At 40.4% G+C, this 20,082-nt stretch overlaps 1 protein-coding gene across 1 annotated transcript in view; it reads left to right on the top strand.

The window, feature by feature from the left end:
* Positions 1-20,082, top strand: part of CLSTN2 (calsyntenin 2) — a 329,191-nt gene that overhangs the window by 99,286 nt on the left and 209,823 nt on the right. The window contains exon 2 of the mRNA XM_077929943.1: positions 19,359-19,481. Within this exon, the coding sequence (XP_077786069.1) occupies positions 19,359-19,481 (123 nt within the window). The remainder of the gene's footprint in view (positions 1-19,358; positions 19,482-20,082) is intronic.

Genomic DNA, 20,082 nt, shown 5'->3' with positions numbered 1-20,082 from the left:
AGAACAGAAACAGCTGATTGTTACGAACCCAGGTGATAAGATAAAAAAGCAACACTTCCTTATATCCTTAGTAGATATATCAGTTTTTCTGTGCTCTTTCAACCTTATCTTGTAAGAACAGCTCACCAGACACTAGTGGAAATCAATGTGAGTGGAATTGGATCAAAAACATCTGAAAGTGAGGCACAGCTGTGGAGGTCAAGGTTAATCAAAATCTGGTATAACAGCTTTTATGAAGGATAACATTTCTGAAAACAAGAAGATCTGATGTTTGTAATCTTGAGAATTACGAATTAACTGCATTCTAACACTGATGCAGATGCTTGGGAGTTGTCCTGTAAGGTAATGGAAATAATTCTGTTCAGTGTGGCACTGGTTAATTCCTCTCATGTTTTATTTAAGAGCAACTAGGATTTTGCTTGATCTGCCTCAGTTTGGCATCACTATTGCCTAATATTGAACAACAAGCTTCTGTTCTATGAAGCCATTTTATTTAACCTAGGAAAATATCCCAATCCATGCTTTAGTTCATCACCATATGAAATTGTGACTTTGACTGTCTTGCTAGTATTACTTTCTGTAAACTGCTTTGAGGGCTTTTTCTAAAATCGAGTGGTATATAAATTTTATTAAATAAAATAAATAAATAAATTACTGTTCTGCCTTTGAATGAAATATGAATTGATTTCTGGGGCAGTGCAACCTAGTTACTAAAGATTCAAGGTTTTCCACTCCCAATCAAAGGCATTTTTAAAAAAATGTTTTGTGACTATCCTTGAGCTGGATAAGTGCATTTATCTGTCACAAAAAACCAATATAGCAGGGGCATAATAATAACGATAACATTTTGAATTTTCTCCTATTGTGTTACAGATAGGTGCTGTCTCTATTTTCTGTTGGCACATATTGAAGTCCCTCGTTTTCCAACAAACATTTTATATTGAGATTTTTATCCCATTCTGTATCTGTATTTAACATGAAATTGCCTTTATATGTGCTTTTCTTGCTGATGTTTTTATCGTTAAATCTTTTTGTGGGAAGCAGTAAATGAAATTGAAAATAGTGCCTCTTTATAGGTAATTCTGATCCACTCCCTAGGGCCTTCATGGCTGAAGAAAGCCCTCATACTATCACACCCCCATCTGGAAGTTGCAAAAGTGAGAGTACAACTCGCAGGGGGGTGGCCTCACATTATCTTTACCTTTTGGTCATAAAGGTTTACCTGGAGCAGTGATGGGTATTCCTTTCTCTTCCATTTTTCTTGACCCACCCACCTCTGCCACTGCAAGCAGACTTCATAGATCTATACACTGTGGGATTGCATTTGGAGTCAATTGAGATAGTGGGCAGCCACCATGAATGGGGGTCGAGTTTTCCTTCCTTTCAAAAGTGGTACTTCTACTTGCTAAAGCTGTCTGGGGGTTGTCAGGGAGGGAGGTGAGTGGGATGGTTATGTGAATGTGGCAGTGGCAGAAATTCTGTGTAACCATGGCCCATGGGGAGAGTATTAGAGGAGGCATTGATGGCATTGTGTCAAGTTCACCTGAAGTTCACCTCTTGAGTAGGAGTTAATGTACAGTGGTACCTTGAGTTACATACGCTTCAGGTTACAGACTCTGCTAACCCAGAAATAGTACCTCGGGTTAAGAACTTTGCTTCAGGATGACAACAGAAATTGTGCTCCGGCGGCGCAGCAACAGCAGGAGGCCCCATTAGCTAAAGTGGTGCTTTAGGTTAAGAACAGTTCAGGTTAAGAATGGACCTCCAGAATGAATTAAGTACTTAACCCGAGGTACCACTGTACTTGGAATGTGCAGAGAGGCAGCAAGAGACACGGTGAGTGGGGAGAATTTCTTGCTGGGTTGAGCCTGTCTGCCATAGTCTTACAGCCCTTTCTGGAGCTTCTTGGTGCTGTGGTACTGTGAGGCAGCGTAAAAAGACCAGGTATGCTGGCTGGTGCTTGTTTGGGTTAAAATAATCTTAAATTGCTTGATCTGACTACAATAAAAAATAATGCAGTACTACTATTGCTACAGCCCGAATCTTACATTATTGCATTGTTTAGCAAGTCAGTCTGTTGCACTTTCGTCTCTTAATTTCTTGCCTGCTCAAGTATAGACCTTAAGCTGTTGTGTCACTAAGGAGTAGTGAGTGATTGCATGCAATTACTGTATCTCGTCTATAGGATCTGCTGTACTTGGTATCATTTACCATATGCTGTAGTGCATCCAGAATTGATTTATTTGACAGCCAAGAGCATGAGGATGTGAGAACAACCTTTAAGTAGTGTTGGTTAAATCTTTTAGCATGGATAACAGCATCCTGCTGGCTCTCCCTTGTCTTATGAAAAATAATGATGATAATATCTGGAGAGAGATATACACTGCATATAAAGTAGTCCCTAAACGGTTAATAAGTGCATTTCACTGGGAGCTCTGTTTTTACCACATTCCTTTCCAAATTCAGACAGTATTGAAAGTACACGCTATTAGCTAACATCGTGTACCCTGTGGGACTCTAATAACCATATTTTGTAAAGCAATTCGGTATATTCTGAAATACTTTTTGTTCGTATCTTACCATAATCAATGGCAACTGCAGCCAACATATTGCTAGATGAAAAATAACTGGAATAACTAAAAATCTGTGAAAAACTTTTGTATTATGTTGATTCAAATTATGCAGTGCTGATCATTGTGCTTTGGAAAAGGGAGTTAACAGATTGCGGAATTTATTGTGCCCTTAATGTTAGGCGGTGCTTCGAGTGGAGCAAATAAATCAAAAGTTAGTTCAGATCCTTTTCATCCTGCTTTAAGTGCTCAGACACTCTCTAGGACTAAATATACTTTATTTTTGTTTAATTAAGGAGGCAAAACACTAGCTTTATTGCTTCTTCTTTTTTACATGATCAAATGGGGGAGCAGGGAATGACCTGCTTAGAAGTTTAGTCAGATGCCTCTTCTTATTTCCACAAGAATTTTACACTTGCTGTGGATTAATAGGTCAAAAGGCCTTTCAAAATTTCAAGCTGTCTTGGGAAAATCAGTTTGCATTTTTGCAGATGTTCATTTCCACTAAAGGGCTTTTTTATGCACTCATTGCCATAGCTGACAAATTCATTGAAGCTACAGCTCAAAGCTGCAAATCTCTTAAGATGTGCCCTCTTGGAACCCAATGCAATATAGTTTCATAGAGATTTCGCTTTCCTGAAGTGTACGAAGAAGAGATTAATGCAAGCTCTCATTTGTGAATTCCAGTTGTGTCTCTAGCAGCTTTCCCCTTGGATCAGTAAAAGCACCCAACTGTTTCTTACCGACACTATAGTCCAGTTCTGGAGACATTACTGAATGATTGCTATCAATAAGATAGCATACAAGTTGCATTGATTCTTCTTTTTTTAAATATAACCAGGACTTTTTTCCCAACCAGAACTCACTGGAACTCAGTTCTGGCCCCTCTCAGGTGGGTGCCATTGCCATTATAAGAGAACAAGTTTCATGGTGAGTTCCGTCGCCTCTTTTACAAGAGAAATAGCACTGAATATAATGTATACCAAGGACAATATATGTAGAAACAGAAGAGTTTATTTCTACTCTCTATGTTCCTACCAGATAACCTCAATATTTTACTTAGTTTATGAAAGCTGTTCTTTATAAATTTAAATTCGTTCAAGTCCAAACTAAATCTATGCTGACAAGTGGCTATAGTGGTAAAACTGTTTTAAGTTGCTGTCTTAGAACTACAGCTTGTTTATTATGGGACTTTGATGCAGAGTTTTACTATAACAGGAGTGAGGAACGGTGGCTCTCCAGATGATGTTGAACTCCAGCTCCCATCAGCCCCTTGCCAATGGCCAGGGGTGATGGAAATTGAGAAAACACAGCACCCGGGCAGCTACAAGTTCCTCACCCCTATTTTAGAAGCACTGTCACTCAGTTATCTGAAAAGGAAGATGCTGTGGGATGGGCTTGGACTAGATAAACCTCAATGTCCCTTCCACTGTATCATTTTAATTTGATAGTACTGGTTGCGAGTTCAGAACATGAAATGGTAACCTCAGTTGCACGATAGCTTTAGTTGCACGGACTCCCATGTGCCTGTTCCAGTAATCAGTCAAATTTGGGGTTGTCACTTTGCTACTGGCAGCCGTCCAGCTTCAAGCTGGTGGTGAAGCTTCACAGAATAGGATACCTCTCATGATTCATCCCTGCCCATACCTTGAACCTCCTTACATGAGGAGCAAGGGAAGCTGGACTGTCCTAATGATTTCAGTAGTGTTATTGATCCTAATATGCCTGTTCGTGACTAGAGATCCCCACATCAGTTGCCTGGGTTCCTGGGTGGCTATCAGTCCACCCCTCCATCTCCCTTATAACCATAGGAATAAAGAAGATGATAAGCCAGAGATGGGAATTTATGAGCCACTGCTGTAGTGCCTGGCTAGCTGCCTGGCAGGCTACTTGAAAGGAAGAGGAAAGCATACGGAAACACATATGTGGATCAGAGCCTGACTGAGAGCAAAGAACAGGTGTAGCCCCCAGTTTCTGTGTAAGTCCATTGCTGTTTTCTGGAGCAAGATCTCTCCTCATAGCTTGAAGTTTCCTGGCCTGGGAAAATGGACTGTACTATACCATATCAATATTATCTTAATATTATATTTGTTAATAGCGTAACCATTAACAGCTGTAGTTTCCCTGCACTTTGGAGCCTGAGTGAAAGCCTTTAACACAATTTGTTGCACTGAAAGGTGTTTTTGACAATTGAATAACGAGTTAGACTTTTAGTACATCTATCTACGTATTGTTTGCACAGTGGATGGCTGGGGTTCTCCGGGATTTCAAACAAGGATCTTTTATAGCCCTATTAGGGACTGAACCTGGGACTTTTTGCATGGAAAGTGTGTGTTCTGCTATTGAGCAGTAGCCCTTTCCCCTTTTTATATGGGGCTTTCCTCCTTCAAGTATTATTGAAGTGTGTTTAGAATAATCAGCTCCATTATAGACTGTGGCATGAAAACAATTTTAATTTAACCTCCAGCTTAATTTAAAAGACGTTAAGTTTGCAAAGCAGGGCAAGGAAATTAAATTACCTGTTCCCACACTATTGCCTTGCCCAGTTTATTCTCTCAAAGTGCTTTACTCAATTTTAATATAACTCTTCCCATTACATCCTAGCGCTTAATCAAAAAGTGCAGCTGGGTAGAAAACAGCTCAGTGTTTGTCAGGAACAGGATTTACTGTTGGTGATTTTGAGGAAATGCTTGGGCTTCTAGTTGGTGGAAGCTCTTCTGGTGGGGTTTGCTGCTGAACTGGAGCTCAGTCATCCATCAGCTAAATCTAATTGAGTCCCCGGTAGTTAGGATGGGGGGTGGGAAATAAAACTTCTTTCCTGACAGCTGTGGAGCTGAGCACCATGCTATCTGTAGCTTGTTGATTTCATTTATGTTTTATGTTTTCAGAAATGTTTTAATAATATCCATTTTGCAAATCCCAGGGGGGGAGTGCTTGCTCTATTAATGCAGTAATAGCTTTATACATGAATTTGTAAAATAGTGCTCAAGTATTTATTAGGGCTGTGCAACCAATCGGGCTGAATCCTAAATCAGACCTCTAGCATCTAATCTAGTGCTAGAATTTCATACAAAACTTCCCAATTACAGGGCTTTGGGGGAAGGGTGTGCTTGGAGGGAAGAGTATACAAATGTACTATTGATTGATTGATTGAACTGATGTCCCACTTTTCCACCCAAAAGAACATAGGGCAGAAAACAACATGCTATAAAACTATAAAACTGGTGCTGGTATGGAGAATCTCCATGTGACAGGGTTAATCCATGGGTCAAGCCACTTATGTTGCTGTTGCTATAGGAAGCTCCTGCTATGTAGACACATTTTTTGTCAGCTTCCACATGATATCTTTAATATAAATTGCTACTTGTTGACATGGGTACCACATCCCATTTCACTGCTGCTGCCACCACCACCTACCTGCTTGTGCCACTGCTGCCTGCTCTGGCACTCATTTTCACACAAAATGGATGCAATCTTGCAAAAAATCAGAGGCAGCGGTGCTCTTCTGCTGGCGGGAGCAGGGGGGGCACCTGGGGGGGTATGCCACCTTGGGGGAGGGGTTCTCCTGCCTGAAGCAGTGGTCTCGTGGGTGAGATTCTCAGCCTGCCTAATGGCTAAGATGGCTCTGCTTGTGGATTGATAAATGCAGCAGGTTCGAGAATTGGAGCCAAGCCCCACAAGTTCTGTTGGAAATCAGCCTTTTATCATTTTTTCAGAAAAGCACCATAGAAGTAAGTGTCATGTGTACAGAATAGACATCTATAGATCAGGCTACAAGTTAGTAAAGACATCAGATTAACGTTTCTTGCTGTTGAATCTGTTCTTAAATAACAGGGAAAAGCACACTACTTCTTTTTCCAAAGATGGCTTTATACCCCTTGTGGACCAATTCTGATATACTTTATACAGGGAAGGGGATTGCTGGCCACTGTGGACCTGTTGTTTAATGTAATTTTTTACACTCAAGGTTTTTTGCTATAGGCCACATTTATTACAATCTATTGGCAAAGCATCACTTATTGTACAACTATCAATTAGTCTTATAATTACCTTAGACTTTATTTCTAATATAACACCTCTCTGGAATCCAGTCTGGCAAATCTTTTAGCCCTGGCTCCCAGGAGCATGGGGAAAACAGCCTACACATTCAAATATATATTTTAGTTAGATGTTCTAGGAGACAGCCAGCAAATTACTAGCTCTGGTACTAGCTCTGGTGTGCCTTGTCATATTTTATGCTCTGTGGTAGCTACGCTGATTAGATGAAATTTTGGGATGCTACTGAATGCTGTAATTCCTTGGCGCAGACTGCAAATCTTGGCATCTAATTAAGACCCAGAGTACTGCTCTGGCTCAAATTTAATCAAAACTTCGAAAAAGGCCCCATTTTCTTCCACTCATTTACTTGGCTGCTGTTCCATAAGCTTCAGGGAGATGAGAATTTTGCTCTGCCCTTCTGCCTTCTGCTTGATACCCTAGGGAACATACCTTTTCTAGGGAGGACATTTTATTATTTGAAAAGCATTTATATAACACTTAATATTTGAAAAATAATTACTAAAAACAAAAGCAATGTTGGGTGTCTTTGGGAAACTATATTTTATAGAGACCACAACTTCCTTCCTTGTCATCTGATCAAGAGCAGTTCCTCAACAGCAGAAGAAGGAGGGTGGTGAGAGTGCTTTCTTGCCACCAGAACAGCAGAGATCAGGTAATCAGAGGGGACTAACTTGCGGCCCTCCATATGATACTGGGCATGCCAAGTTGCATCAGCTCCAACCATCAGGGCCAGTGGTCAGGGATGAGGCAAGATGTAATCCTATCAACATTTGGAGGGCCACAGATAATCTGAGGTAAGGGGGTTTCACAGAGGCAGAATATTTTACATTCACATTTAGAAATCTTGGAAGGGAGAAGATTTCTTCATCATTGTTTCCAATTTTTTATTCTAATTGCTAGTCTGAATCAAGACTTGAGGCACTCACCCATCTCTGAAGAAGATGAGGTTCAGGTATACTCCAACAGCACAAGACAATAGGTAGTGTCTCATCCATATCATGCTACCCTATTAAACTCTGGAGACAAAGGCAGATATTTACACAGTTCCTTTCCCTGCACAATATCTCCACTGTTCTCCCCATTCACCCCTCATCACTGTCAGTTTCTTTGTACCACAAGTGAGTTACCATTGTAGTTCCCCCCCACCCACCCTTCCCAGTTTCTGAACTGGCCTCGTGTGCTCTCTCAATCCCAAGCAAGCAGTTACTGCAGACTTCTGAAGCAAGTGATAGCACGGCTGACAACTTAATAGCTGTTTTCCTGATCAAAGGCATAGCTCTTCTTTTCCCTATAGCTCTTCTCCAGTCCATGTGAAATTAACATGTGTAGTGAAGTTGGTTCAGCTGACATTTAATCTCCCACATCTTGAAGACTGTTCTGCTGTCGAATACAAATGAAAGCTGTTCATATGAAATTAGATTTCAAAGAATTAACATGCTGTAAAGTTAAAAAGCTGAGTGTAATGAATGGTTCGCTTGCATGTACACTACTGTGAATGCCAGAGTAAAGAACTGTGCAGTGCAATGACATTGCAAATGGTTAGGAAAGCCAGGTGAAAGGAAGAAATGAGAACCTCCTGTTTCCAAACTGCCTGAAGATTTGCAGCCCTCGTCGGATTTCTGTTAAACAAATAATAATAATTAATAATTAATAATTAATAATTAATAATTATATACCCCGCTCTTCTGGCTGGGCCCCCCAAACAATCATGAATTTGACAGGGATTAACATTTTATATTGGCTCTGGAAGAATACACTTTCTTATGGAGAAGACTGAAGACTTGAAAGAGACCTAATGTAGGGACATAAGGAACAGGAAGCCTCACTCATCAGAAACACACAGATGTTTGAACTTACAGGGAGGAGCTTGCAGTACATTTGATCTTCCCTGGTATTGTTTACTCTCATGCCATGCTAGGTCAGGGTTTGGCTTAGTGTGTTGTTCGCATCCTGGCTCATAGTTTAACTTTCCCCTTGCCAACCATGAGCTGTAGCCAAGAATAAACATTTGGCTTATCACAACAGGGAAACCAGGCAAATCTCTTTCATTATTTTATTTATGATATTTTAATCCCGTGTTTCCTCTAAAGAGCTGAGAAAATGGGTAGAATGTTCTCCATCCATACACTACCTTTAAAAAAATCAATCAATCAATCAATCAATCAATCAATCACAACAACCTCTTGGGAGAGGCTTGAGCGAGTGTGACTGGACCACTGTCACATAGGAAGCTGGCTTTCTCCAAGTCCTTGTTCAACTCTCTGACCAGCACCAAACTGGATTTCCAAATTACCGTAACTGTCTAAAACATACCACATTAAATATTTAATCACTGATTTAGAGGCATCTGAAGGCATACTTTTCCCAATCAGAATAGGAATGGGGTAGAACATGTAAATACAAAAAGTGTTGCTTTATGCTGAGATTAAAATAATTTAGGTGGTAAAACTACCATAGGATTGTGCTACACGAGACAACACTGATCATATGCAAATACATACAGCCCACTGGGAACAAATGCATTGAAATTGTTACATGGAACAAGATAACATTTTATTTGAGGAACATATATTCACCACCTTTTTAAAAAGCATGCTTTTTGTAGTTCTGTTATGACAGATGCTTCTAGATGAATATTCATGTTTAGATAAGTTTTCAATAAAGGATTTCCCCCCCTTTACCAGCTTTGTTGGCCAGTGGTTTTCAGAACGCATAAAATATTTAGGCCTTCATATAATTTGGCAGAGGGCGTTGGCACATTCTGTAATTCACTAGTAGCAGTAGACATTCCTAAAGTATAAGGAGGAAAATAATGGGGCTCTCGCTTTTCACATTTCTGCTATGACAGAACAAAGCTTCTATTGAGAAGAAAGAAACTATTGTGAAGGAAATATAAATGGCATGAGTTTTGGAGAGGGGGAGAAAGATAGAGAATTGTTGCCCAAACTCTCTTTCTGTCTGTCTCATTTTCCTCCATCTGAATCCAAAATTATTTTGATCTCAACCTATTATTTCCTTCTGAATTTAAATTTCCTTTATTTTTTTCCCTAAATATTTTTTCCAGTGGTATATTGAGATAGTATCAAAGGAGGACAGAAAGAAATGCATAAAAACTATTTTAAAATGCAGTCTGGGTGTTTGGGGACTTACAGTGGTAGTAGAGGAAAATGTATTCCTCAACCTTGTTATGGCTCAGTATGATAGTAAGTATACACAAGCTCACCGTCGCGAGGCACTATAATGTTCATAGGAGAAGGAGGGCCCTGTGCATGAAGACTTTCACTATGCCACTAAGATTTCAGCTAATACATGTCCATATTTACATTCCCTCTTAAGATTCTAGACCTTGGGAATCTCAGCACTGTCTCTGAGACTTGCTTCCATACTGTGTGCATAGCATAGCTCGCAGTAAAGCCTTTCCATGTCATTTGGAATATATGATTTATGTGGTTTCTGATAGCTGCTACAGCAACACATGAATATGGGCTGATGAACTAGACATGTAAAGTAGCAAAGGATTCACTTGATTCATTTCTGTTCCCAAACACAGGTGAACACACAGACCACAGCAATTCCCACCTCATTTTGTTTTCTTTTTCATCAAAATTCTTCATCATTCCTGTATGCCAGTATAACAACCTATGAAATAAAACTATACTTGCATATACAGTGGTACCTTGGGTTACATACGCTTCAGGTTACAGACTCCGCTAACCCAGAAATAGTACCTCGGGTTAAGAACTTTGCTTCAGGATGAGAAGAAATCGCACGGCGGTGGCCCCATTAGCTAAAGTGGTGCTTCAGGTTGAAACAGTTTCATGTTAAGAACGGACCTCTGGAACGAATTAAGTATTTAACCCGAGGTACCACTGTACAAGGATAGTTTGCACATAATGCTAATCCAAATTGGCTTAGTGCGAGCATGCAGGTTCCTAGGGAGGAGGTCAAAGCTATTATGGTCCTCCTCTAGAGCTAAGCCATAGCTTCCATTTTGGATGGCCCTTGGATTTAATTACACTCTGTTTATGAGCCACCAGCAATCAGCCCAACTCTTGTAACGAATCCTTATTTTAACCTTCCTTGGTTCAAAAACTATTATTAATTCTAGCTAGTATTAATGTTTGAAGTTTTCCAAGTTGGTGGTTTCACTGCACTGCACTTTATAAATGCCCATACTGATTAGAACTTTTATTTTTCATAATGATCCAGTAATGTAATGATAATGCAAGTAATAGCCCATACCTAATGATTTCTTGTCCAAGGACTAAAAGAATTAATGTAATATATTTAGTGCCAAGCTCTGAGAGGATTTTTAAGCTAGAGCATTTACTTCTGCACTTTATTACCCATGTGGTAATAAAAGTGAACCGTTTCTACCCAGCTGTCAAGGAAAAGCCTTGTAAAATGTGTGCAAGATTCTTAATTTTAATACAACCATTTGGCAGTAATACACCATGCAAAGAAAACAGCTGCAAAAACTTGTTCAGTAGATCCAGGGGATACATACAAATAAATAAATACTTATAAAACAGACAGCAAAACTCAGATGCAAGACAGGGAAAGAATCAAGCAAATTGTTTGTGCCCTTCATAGATCTGACATAAAGAATATAGCAGAAAAGAAAAGAAAAGACAGTTTCACTACATTGGGGCAACACAGGAATCACATTTTCAAGTGAATTTGAAAATAACAGCAGAACAATCCAATAGCATCTGGATAAACACTGTTTCAAGTGGGATTGCTAAAGAGCAACCCAATTCACAAATTATTTCCTACCAACTTGCATTTTGGTGACATAGTAATGGCCACTTTTCTCAGCTCGCCGCCTGAAAAATTATCTCTTCTGCACAGTAATTAAAGATATGAACTTCATTCAGATATTTCTTATTTGCTGGGCATGTTTATTTGGAACAGGTCCACATAACCGGTTGTACCACTCACATGGACCACACAGGTGCCACACAGGACTGTTAACAAGGGACCCTATAAATTCCCCAAATCTATGGGGAAATATTATTCATCTCCCTCAGCTTATTCACGTCTGCATCTTTCACCCCCAGAATGAGGTGTGCGCTATTGCTCATTGTGGGACCCAGACACAGTGTAGCTGCAAGGGATCAAGGGAAGTAATAGTGCCACTGTATTTTGCTCTGGTCAGACCTCACCTGGAGTACTGTGTCCAGTTCTGGGACCACAGTTCAAGAAGGACACTGACAAACTGGAACGTGTCCAGAGGAGGGCAACCAAATTGTCAAAGGCCTGGAAACGATGCCTTATGAGGAACGGCTAAGGGAGCTGGCCATGTTTAGCCTGGAGAAGAGGAGGTTAAGGGGTGATATGATAGCCATGTTCAAATATATAAAAGGATGTCATATAGAGGAGGAAGAAAGGTTGTTTTCTGCTGCTCCAGAGAAGCGGACACGGAGCAATGGATCCAAACTACAAGAAAGAAGATTCCACCTAAACATTAGGAAGAACTTCCTGACAGTAAGAGCTGTTCGACAGTGGGATTTGCTGCCAAGGAGTGTGGTGGAGTCTCCTTCTTTGGAGGTCTTTAAGCAGAGGCTTGACAACCATATGTCAGGAGTGCTCTGATGGTGTTTCCTGCTTGGCAGGGGGTTGGACTCGATGGCCCTTGTGGTCTATTCCAACTCTATGATTCTATTCTATGATTCTATGCAGGTGGCAGTGCCTAAGCACGGGAAAATTGCAAGAAAAACAGGGCAACCAGTTGGCCAACACTTTATTGATTACATATGCCAGCAGGTTTTGGTGCAGGCCTTGGGTGTGTATCCTGAATCAACTAACCCATCTGCTAGTTAGTTATGTTGGCAGTGTTAACCTAGGTTACAGATTGCCCTATGACACAAACCAAATCAGGGCTACCTCACCCAGTATCACCTTAATGGAGCTATGGCCCATCAGCCCCCATCTAGGCAGCTTACAGAAGAACCTCCACCATGGATCCCTTTAATGTGATACCCTGATTCTTTATATAGAGTGGGTTGTGACACTGCTACCCATCTAGGCTCAGCGTACACCTCCAATGCCTTATCTGCTTTCAAGTTTTGACAATTGCTATGTGGTAGGCAAAATCCCCAGACAGTCCCAATTTGTCTGAAGGCCCTGAATACAGCTACCAAAGACTTCCATAGAAAGGTCTTATGTGGCCAGGGCTTGCCTTGTCTGCTTGCCTTCAGGGAGTCCCTCTCATAGAGTGACAAGTGGGTGGGTGGGGAGACCAAGATCTGACTGATAGCAGAGCCCAGGAAGCAGACCAAAGGGGAGCCGGGGAGACAAAGTCTCCCCTCTTGTCTGCTCCCCAGGCAGTGCACCCAAGCTTGCCCATGATTGGCTAGTATCGTGGGAGAGACCCAGTGGATGGATGTTCGCTGCCAGAGCTCCCACCAGACCGCAGACACTGCCCCTCCCAGCAGCCAACATGTCACATAAAGAATAGCAATAATCTATTTTGTGCTGTTTTTATAGTTAGATGTATCATTCTAGGAATGATAAGTACACCCTTGATCTGATTTAATATCCAAATTTTGCAACAGTTATCCGTGAAGTGCTACATGACAGCAGCATGACCTTCTGAAACAGCACAAAGAATGATTTCTGCATTGTAACAAAAGTGCATGGCAACTGCAAACTCAGATATACTGTGAAAAATTGGAGTCAAAGTTTATTTCTATAAAACTGCATCAAGGTGCTTTTAACCTCTGCTGCCTTTTGTAGCAATGATTTATATAGTATATTTATGACTGCATTTCCGGACCAGGTTGTAAGAGAGATGAGAAGTATGATTTTTGTCAAAAAATTTTTTGACAGCAACTACTAAAATTAATATAACATGGTAAGCTTTTTTCTTCTTCATTTTATGCTGATTTTACTTATAAAAATGAAAGTTAGTTGAAAGATGCAACTGGTTCCAAATGTAAAGTATCCCAAATGTAAAAGTAATCCCTTATATCCCTGCCTGATCTTGGATCAGTCTTTGCAGGAATCGGTGTTATCGGTCCCCCATGCACTGGCAGAGGAACGGGGGTGCGGAGGGAGCAAACTGCCGCTGGCATCACTATTCCAGTAGGATGCCATCACGGCGCCCCCCCCCCCCAGACATGTGCCATGCATTCCCCCATATGCCAGGTGCCACGCCCCAATGGGCGGCGCGCCACACCCCCAGAATGTGCGCCACGCCTGCCCAGGTGGCGTACCATGCTCCGGGATGCACACTACGCCCCTGGGGTGCGTGTCACACACCCCGGGGCAGCAGCCATTCCCCCGGCTGCTCTCTGCCCCTGGTAGCGGAGCATGCAGCTTCTCCACTGCCCCCATGGCTCAGGTGCACAGCTTGTATCCATCAGAACCCGTTGGCTCCTTCTAGTTGAGGTTGGGCAGCAACTGAACTTCTGGCACCTACTGAAAACTGTTTTTATTGCTTCAGGTATTTTAATAGAAGTTTGATTTTGTAGTTTTAACAAATTTTTACTTTTTCCTATTGTATCCTTGTTGTGAGATGATTGTGGTTATATAAATTGTTTATTCATTTATTAATTATTATTGTTGTTGTATTAAGTCTGGTGAGATATCAGTACCCTACTGGAACTTACAGCTACATCAGTTCTTAAGGCGTAGCACGAAAACTGACCCTAGGAATATATGCAGCAGCATATCATAATGTCTGCATTAGCATTCCAATCAACAAAACTGTATGTGGGCTGCTAGCTCATGGGAGCAAAAAAATACGCAACAAACAAGCATATATACAGGCATCTGTATCTTCCTGGGGGTGTGGTGTTCTGTTTACTGTTAGTGTGCAATTGGATTTTCAACCTAATTAATTGCTCAGCTGTTGAGCCAAATATATACGTATGTGAAAGTAATTAAAGATTATTTTAAAGCAGTCAAGCAAATTATACAAGTTAGATGTTTGCTAGCAGCTCTTATCAGTGTTTTTGCCCCATTTTGGTTGAATGTTTCCATTGGTCAAGTTACTGTGCACATTTAAGAATTGTAAGCATTTGCTGTGTGCTAATCCCTAGAGCGTTAGTTGTGACTTGTTTGTTGTCTGATTCCTAATTAGCCTTGGATGCTATCTAATATATTAAAGCTTGATGCAGCTTGCAGCAGTAGAATTCCTTCTTAGAAAATGCATATGTCCTTTGTGAAAAGGAGAAATTTACAATACAAGGCACAAGCCATTAGGTAATTTCCATGTATTAAGAAAATAAGTGGACTTGCTAATGAGTTATTGTCAAATTGAACTATCAAGGTAAGGAACTTCATAGAATAAACAAGGAAGCAAGCAAACAAAACTATAGGCAAAATTTCCATTATAAGTACATTGGGAAGCATACTGCAGAATTCAAGGGCAAACATTGATTTTTAAAAATATGACAATAGTATTTTATACTAAAATCATAAGTTGCCATCAATAATTTTGATACGATCAGTCAGGGAGAATTTCTAATTTTCACAAATATTAAGAGTTCATTGTGTTCATTATAGACGCGGTGATGAAAGGTTTGTGCCATTCAACCAAACACTACTGTTTCAGTTTCATGATTACTAAAGTTGCTCAGAAATAAACTTCAAATAATAGTGAAGTGGGAAATGACTTGCCCAGCTATATTCTGCATGACTAAACTGTATAAAACCCTAATTTCTATGCAAATAGACTACATTGTTGAATATTACCCAGAAACTGAGAGGAGCTGAATATGATGGAGAACAAACAGGAGATAAGAAACCATTTTGAAGTGCAGAGCTGGGAGGAATAGGTCACACAATGCTGAATAAAGACTAAACCATTTAAGGTGTGTGACAGTTGAGTTCTGAAATTTGTAGATGTACTGTGAGAATGAAAATAGCCTTCAAGAACCTTTTTCTTGGAAAATGGAAGTATGCACAAAAAGAGAAAATTGCATTAAATATCACATTTAAAAGTCAGAACATATTATCATGGAGAAACACATGGTCATGAAGATACATAAACTCTGAACAACCTGGTGTGCATTTGCTGTCTGATTACTACAAATGGAACCTTCACTATGATTTTGTTAAAGGGACATCTAATGGGAGCTAGAGCCTTTGACCAGGCATAGGCAAATTTAGCCCTCCAGATGCTTTGGGACTACAACTCCCATCATCCCTGACCACTGGTCCTGTTAGCTAGGGATGATGGGAGTTGTAGTCCCAAAACATCTGGAGGGCCAAGTTTGCCTATTCCTGGCCTTTGACAAAAGAATGTGAATGTTTCTTAGGCTGCAATTCTTTGCACACTTACCTGGGAATAAGTCCTATTGAACTCAGCGAGTAGAGCTGCACAGGATTGCACTGTTAATTGTTGTGGATGATTAAGTTAATGTGAGTTCATCCGTAGGTGTCTTGATTCTGCAACTGGCACACAAAGATAGAGAAAGGTCTAAGTTGTCTGAAGATGAAGTTCCTTGGAGTATGGAGGAACTTTCTAGAGATCTAATGTGGGGTAACACATTAGATCTTTATAGGCGTACTCATTTGCTGCCACTTATACTCTGCTTGTGCATACGTAAAAAACCCAAGTATTACAAATGGATGATAAGTCTCCAGTTCTCTCTCACTGAAAGGAAACTAGACAGTCACTTTGCCCTTGCAGTTGTCAGTGCTCAAGGAAGTGGAAAATGTGCAGCAGTGTTCTCATGTCACAGTAAACCAGTGTTAATGATTTACCCTGGACATATAGATGGTTCCAGTTTCACCCCTGTCATTGGTTTCACATCAAGATTTGTTTAGAGAAAAACAAACTGTGTTTCCCCAATTTATGTGTAACAGTAACTCAGGAGTGATGTGTTTTGTTTTTTTGCTCCTGTGCACCCTACAGAAGGAACAGTGTGCGAACCATCTGCACATGCTCAATAGGCCATTTAGTAAGGTTTATTGTGATGTGTGAACACAGCTGAAATGTTAAGTATGCTCCATGATTTGAGATGGATATTGATTTTCTGATCAAGCTTAAAATTGACACAGGCATCTGTGTTGTGGGAACAAGAATTCATTGGAAAGTTGATACTTCATTCTTGGCTGCGAATGTAAACTTGCCCTATTTGTGCCTATGTTACAATAAACCTGTAGATTTTTTTAAAGGATTAGGCATATTGGGATTCTCTACCAGGAGAAAACAATCCCCCTGTAATTGGTTGTAATTCACAAAACAATGGGCCCAATTCCACTAAGTAGGTGCTCTAGCAGGAGCCAATACAAGGCGTTCTGCTGATGCAGCCAGACTTCCCCTCTACTTCTCCTGTGTGTCCCCCAATGAGCTTGGCGAAGGGTCCAGAGAACCCCCAGAACAGCATGCAAGAGAGGGCAAATTGCTCCATTGTGCAAGCTGAAATATGTGTGTTGATGGAAAAAATGAAGGAACATGATGCTGAATTTCTCCTAATCCTTCCTTTTCCTCTTTTATGCCTGATTTTAATATTCATAGAAAACAATTCAGAAAACCCATGAAATATTCTCATTTTTAATTCAAGATGAGGTCAAACATGTCTCTGGGAGCAAAGAGCTGTGATGCACCCTCTATTTCATCATTGTTTTTGGCAGCTGACTCAAGGCTGATATTATTGGGGCTATAAAGTTCTTATAATGTCTAACAAGTCCAAGCCCAAGTACTGTTAGAGTTGCTATTAGATTAAAAGTCCACTGAAGATGCACACACAGTACATTTTGTGTGTAGAATGGTGGTGGTAGCCGAGCATTCAGACTTCATGGAGTGGCTATTACTTGTAAAACAAGATGGTGTTTCTGCTTTAAAGGTAGCTCTCAGACCACAGTGTGAAATCTTGAAGTGTGGAATATGAAGGTCTACTACATGCTGATGTGCACATTAGTCTAGGTGGTGTGGTTTGTGAGGTTCATTTCAAAGTGTTCCCCATTTCTCAAACTTCCACATGGCCCTAATCAGGCCACTGGTCGAGCTCTCCAATGTCTCTAGCAGAGGTCTGTTTCATGACTTCTTACCTGGTCATTTATCTGGGAATTTGTAGAGTTGAACCTGGGATCTTTTACATGCAGGGTATCTGCTCTATCGATGAGTGATGGCTCTTGCTCCCCCCTCCCTTGTAATATATACTCAGAGTCCCTACCCATATCAGCTGCATTATCATCTGCTTGATCAATCGCCAAATCACGTTTCTGTACTTTGCAAAACGTTCTCGATTAATGGGCCTGCCTGACAACACAAGGATGGAGATGTTCATAAAAACATGGAGTAAAACACATACTTTAATTACTTCCCAGAATATATGCCGTAAGGATCTCCTATGTGAAACTAACACTATAATACATTCTTAAGTGAGAAACTGTAGGTGCTCTCTTGAAAGTACATCCTATAATCAATTCAGAGGTGAAGGAGATATGGTAGCTGCATTTTTCAATACATTTCCCCCTCCATTTTGTTCCAGAAGGATTTTAATTAATCTTATCAGTAAATGAATTGCCTTTTTTTTAAAAAAAATAGATTGCTGCAGTTTGACATTGATGAGGTTGAAAGATTGTTCTTTGGAGAGAGAGGAAGTAGCTCAGTACTGTACCACATGCTTTGCATGTAAAAGATTCTAGGTTTCATTCCTGTCACTTCAAGGTAGGGCAAGGAAAGACAACTGTCTTGCCTGATATGTCTATCCCATCAGAGCTCTTACCCCCTTATTGTTTCCTCCTTATTTCCCCCCTGGTTTTTTAAATATGCTTTCTCTCTTTGTGTGTCGCTTCAGAATAACTAGAAAGGAAAGTAGTTTATTTGATATCTAATGTTGATTTTTCATTTTAAAAAACCATTTTTAAACACACACACACAGCTCTGCTTGGTAAGCATCTGCTCTCTGTGGCAATAATGTCAGAAAGGAGTTAATTTCACTTGGCTTTACAATACAGTAGTTTCAATCTGTTGTACTTACAAAAAATGCCTCAGCAAGATCTGGGTTTGTTTTGTTGTGTTCCAGTCCAATGCTGAATCCCACAGAGAAGGTAGAAAGGCAGGAGGTGAGGCAAGACAGACTAGGATGGAGGCAAGGCTGGTCAGAAATTTCAGGACCACAGAAAGCTCCAAATGAGCAACTTACTTTGAGAAGGGTTGGGAGCAGACTGAGGCCTTATTCTCTGTTTCCAAACTTCCTCTGTCAGGTTGTACCCCCTTGTGGAGAACTTCAGACCCTTAAAGGACCAATCCCCTGGTCTGGAGATGGGCATTCTTCCTCCATTCCATACCCTTCCTCCCTGTGCCACTGGACTGGTGAAGTGGGATGTGAGGCATCTGGTTCCTCAGGCCCAGGGGAAGGTACTTGTGATGGTCCAGGCTCTAGCTCTGGTGATCCCCAAGGTCCCTTTGAAGAATCATGTCTGCCAGCCTCAGTTGCTGTGGTTCCCTGATCTCTAGCAGTCAGCTTAGAAGCAGAACTTGGTCCAGCTCCCTAGGCAGTCCCTCTGCAGCATCTGACTCTGTGTCTGGATTGCTGCTGGATTCAGGGTTCATTAAGTGTGTTGATGGTGTAATGCTGATCATGGGAATAATAATCATTTCATACCAGTTTCGCTTGCAGCTAAATTTTGGTTGAGGAGGGACTCATTCTATATTTTTTTAGTGACCACCACCGTATAAAAATCAAATCACATAATTAAGCAACTTGAAAAGAGAAAGGGGAGGGGAAACTCTTATACTAATGAAAATTGTTTCCTTTCTTTTCCTAGTAAACAAGCACAAGCCATGGATTGAAACATCTTATCATGGAGTTATTACTGAAAACAATGACACAGTCATTTTGGATCCTCCACTGGTTGCTTTGGACAAAGATGCCCCTGTTCCATATGCAGGTAGGAAATATTTTGTTCAATGTCACCATAAACTTTGTGTGAAGCTCATCAAATGGATTTATACAATTTGTATGCAGTATGCTGATAGCACATCACACAAATGCTATGCTTCAATGTTCATTTGCCGAACCATCTAACTTGAAACCTGGGCCCATAGAGCTTGAAATGAAGCGTGTTTATGATTGTTGTGCATTCACTATAAAGACAAAATAGATCATAAGCAAAGTAATACAGCAAGTTTTTTGGTTGTGGCTGTTTAGAAACTACTTGTTAGAACATCATTTTGGAGTTTGCTTTATGTAAATTGTGTATTATGATTGCCTACACTAAGCTCATTTGCTTGCAAGCAGTTGGTGAGCTACATAAAGAATATTTTACAATCACTTGCATCATGTTTAATGGTGTTTTAAGTTATTATAGTCAGAACCAAGATTGGAAGTGTTAATGGAGGGTTTCAAGATTCCTAGTGTCGTTCGTTTATGACAGATGTCTGTCTTCAGAAGTTTACAGTTGCAATTTATTTTCCTATATAGTTAATTATGAACTTCTTGAACAGAAAATAACTACCTTCTTTGTCGCATTAAATGATGTTACAAAAAGA

Source organism: Podarcis muralis, chromosome 6 (assembly GCF_964188315.1).
Source record: "Podarcis muralis chromosome 6, rPodMur119.hap1.1, whole genome shotgun sequence".
In the NCBI taxonomy this organism is placed as follows: Eukaryota; Metazoa; Chordata; class Lepidosauria; order Squamata; family Lacertidae; genus Podarcis; species Podarcis muralis.
The sequence above is the reverse complement of the archived record's forward strand: the minus strand, read 5'-3'. Positions and strand labels throughout refer to the sequence as shown.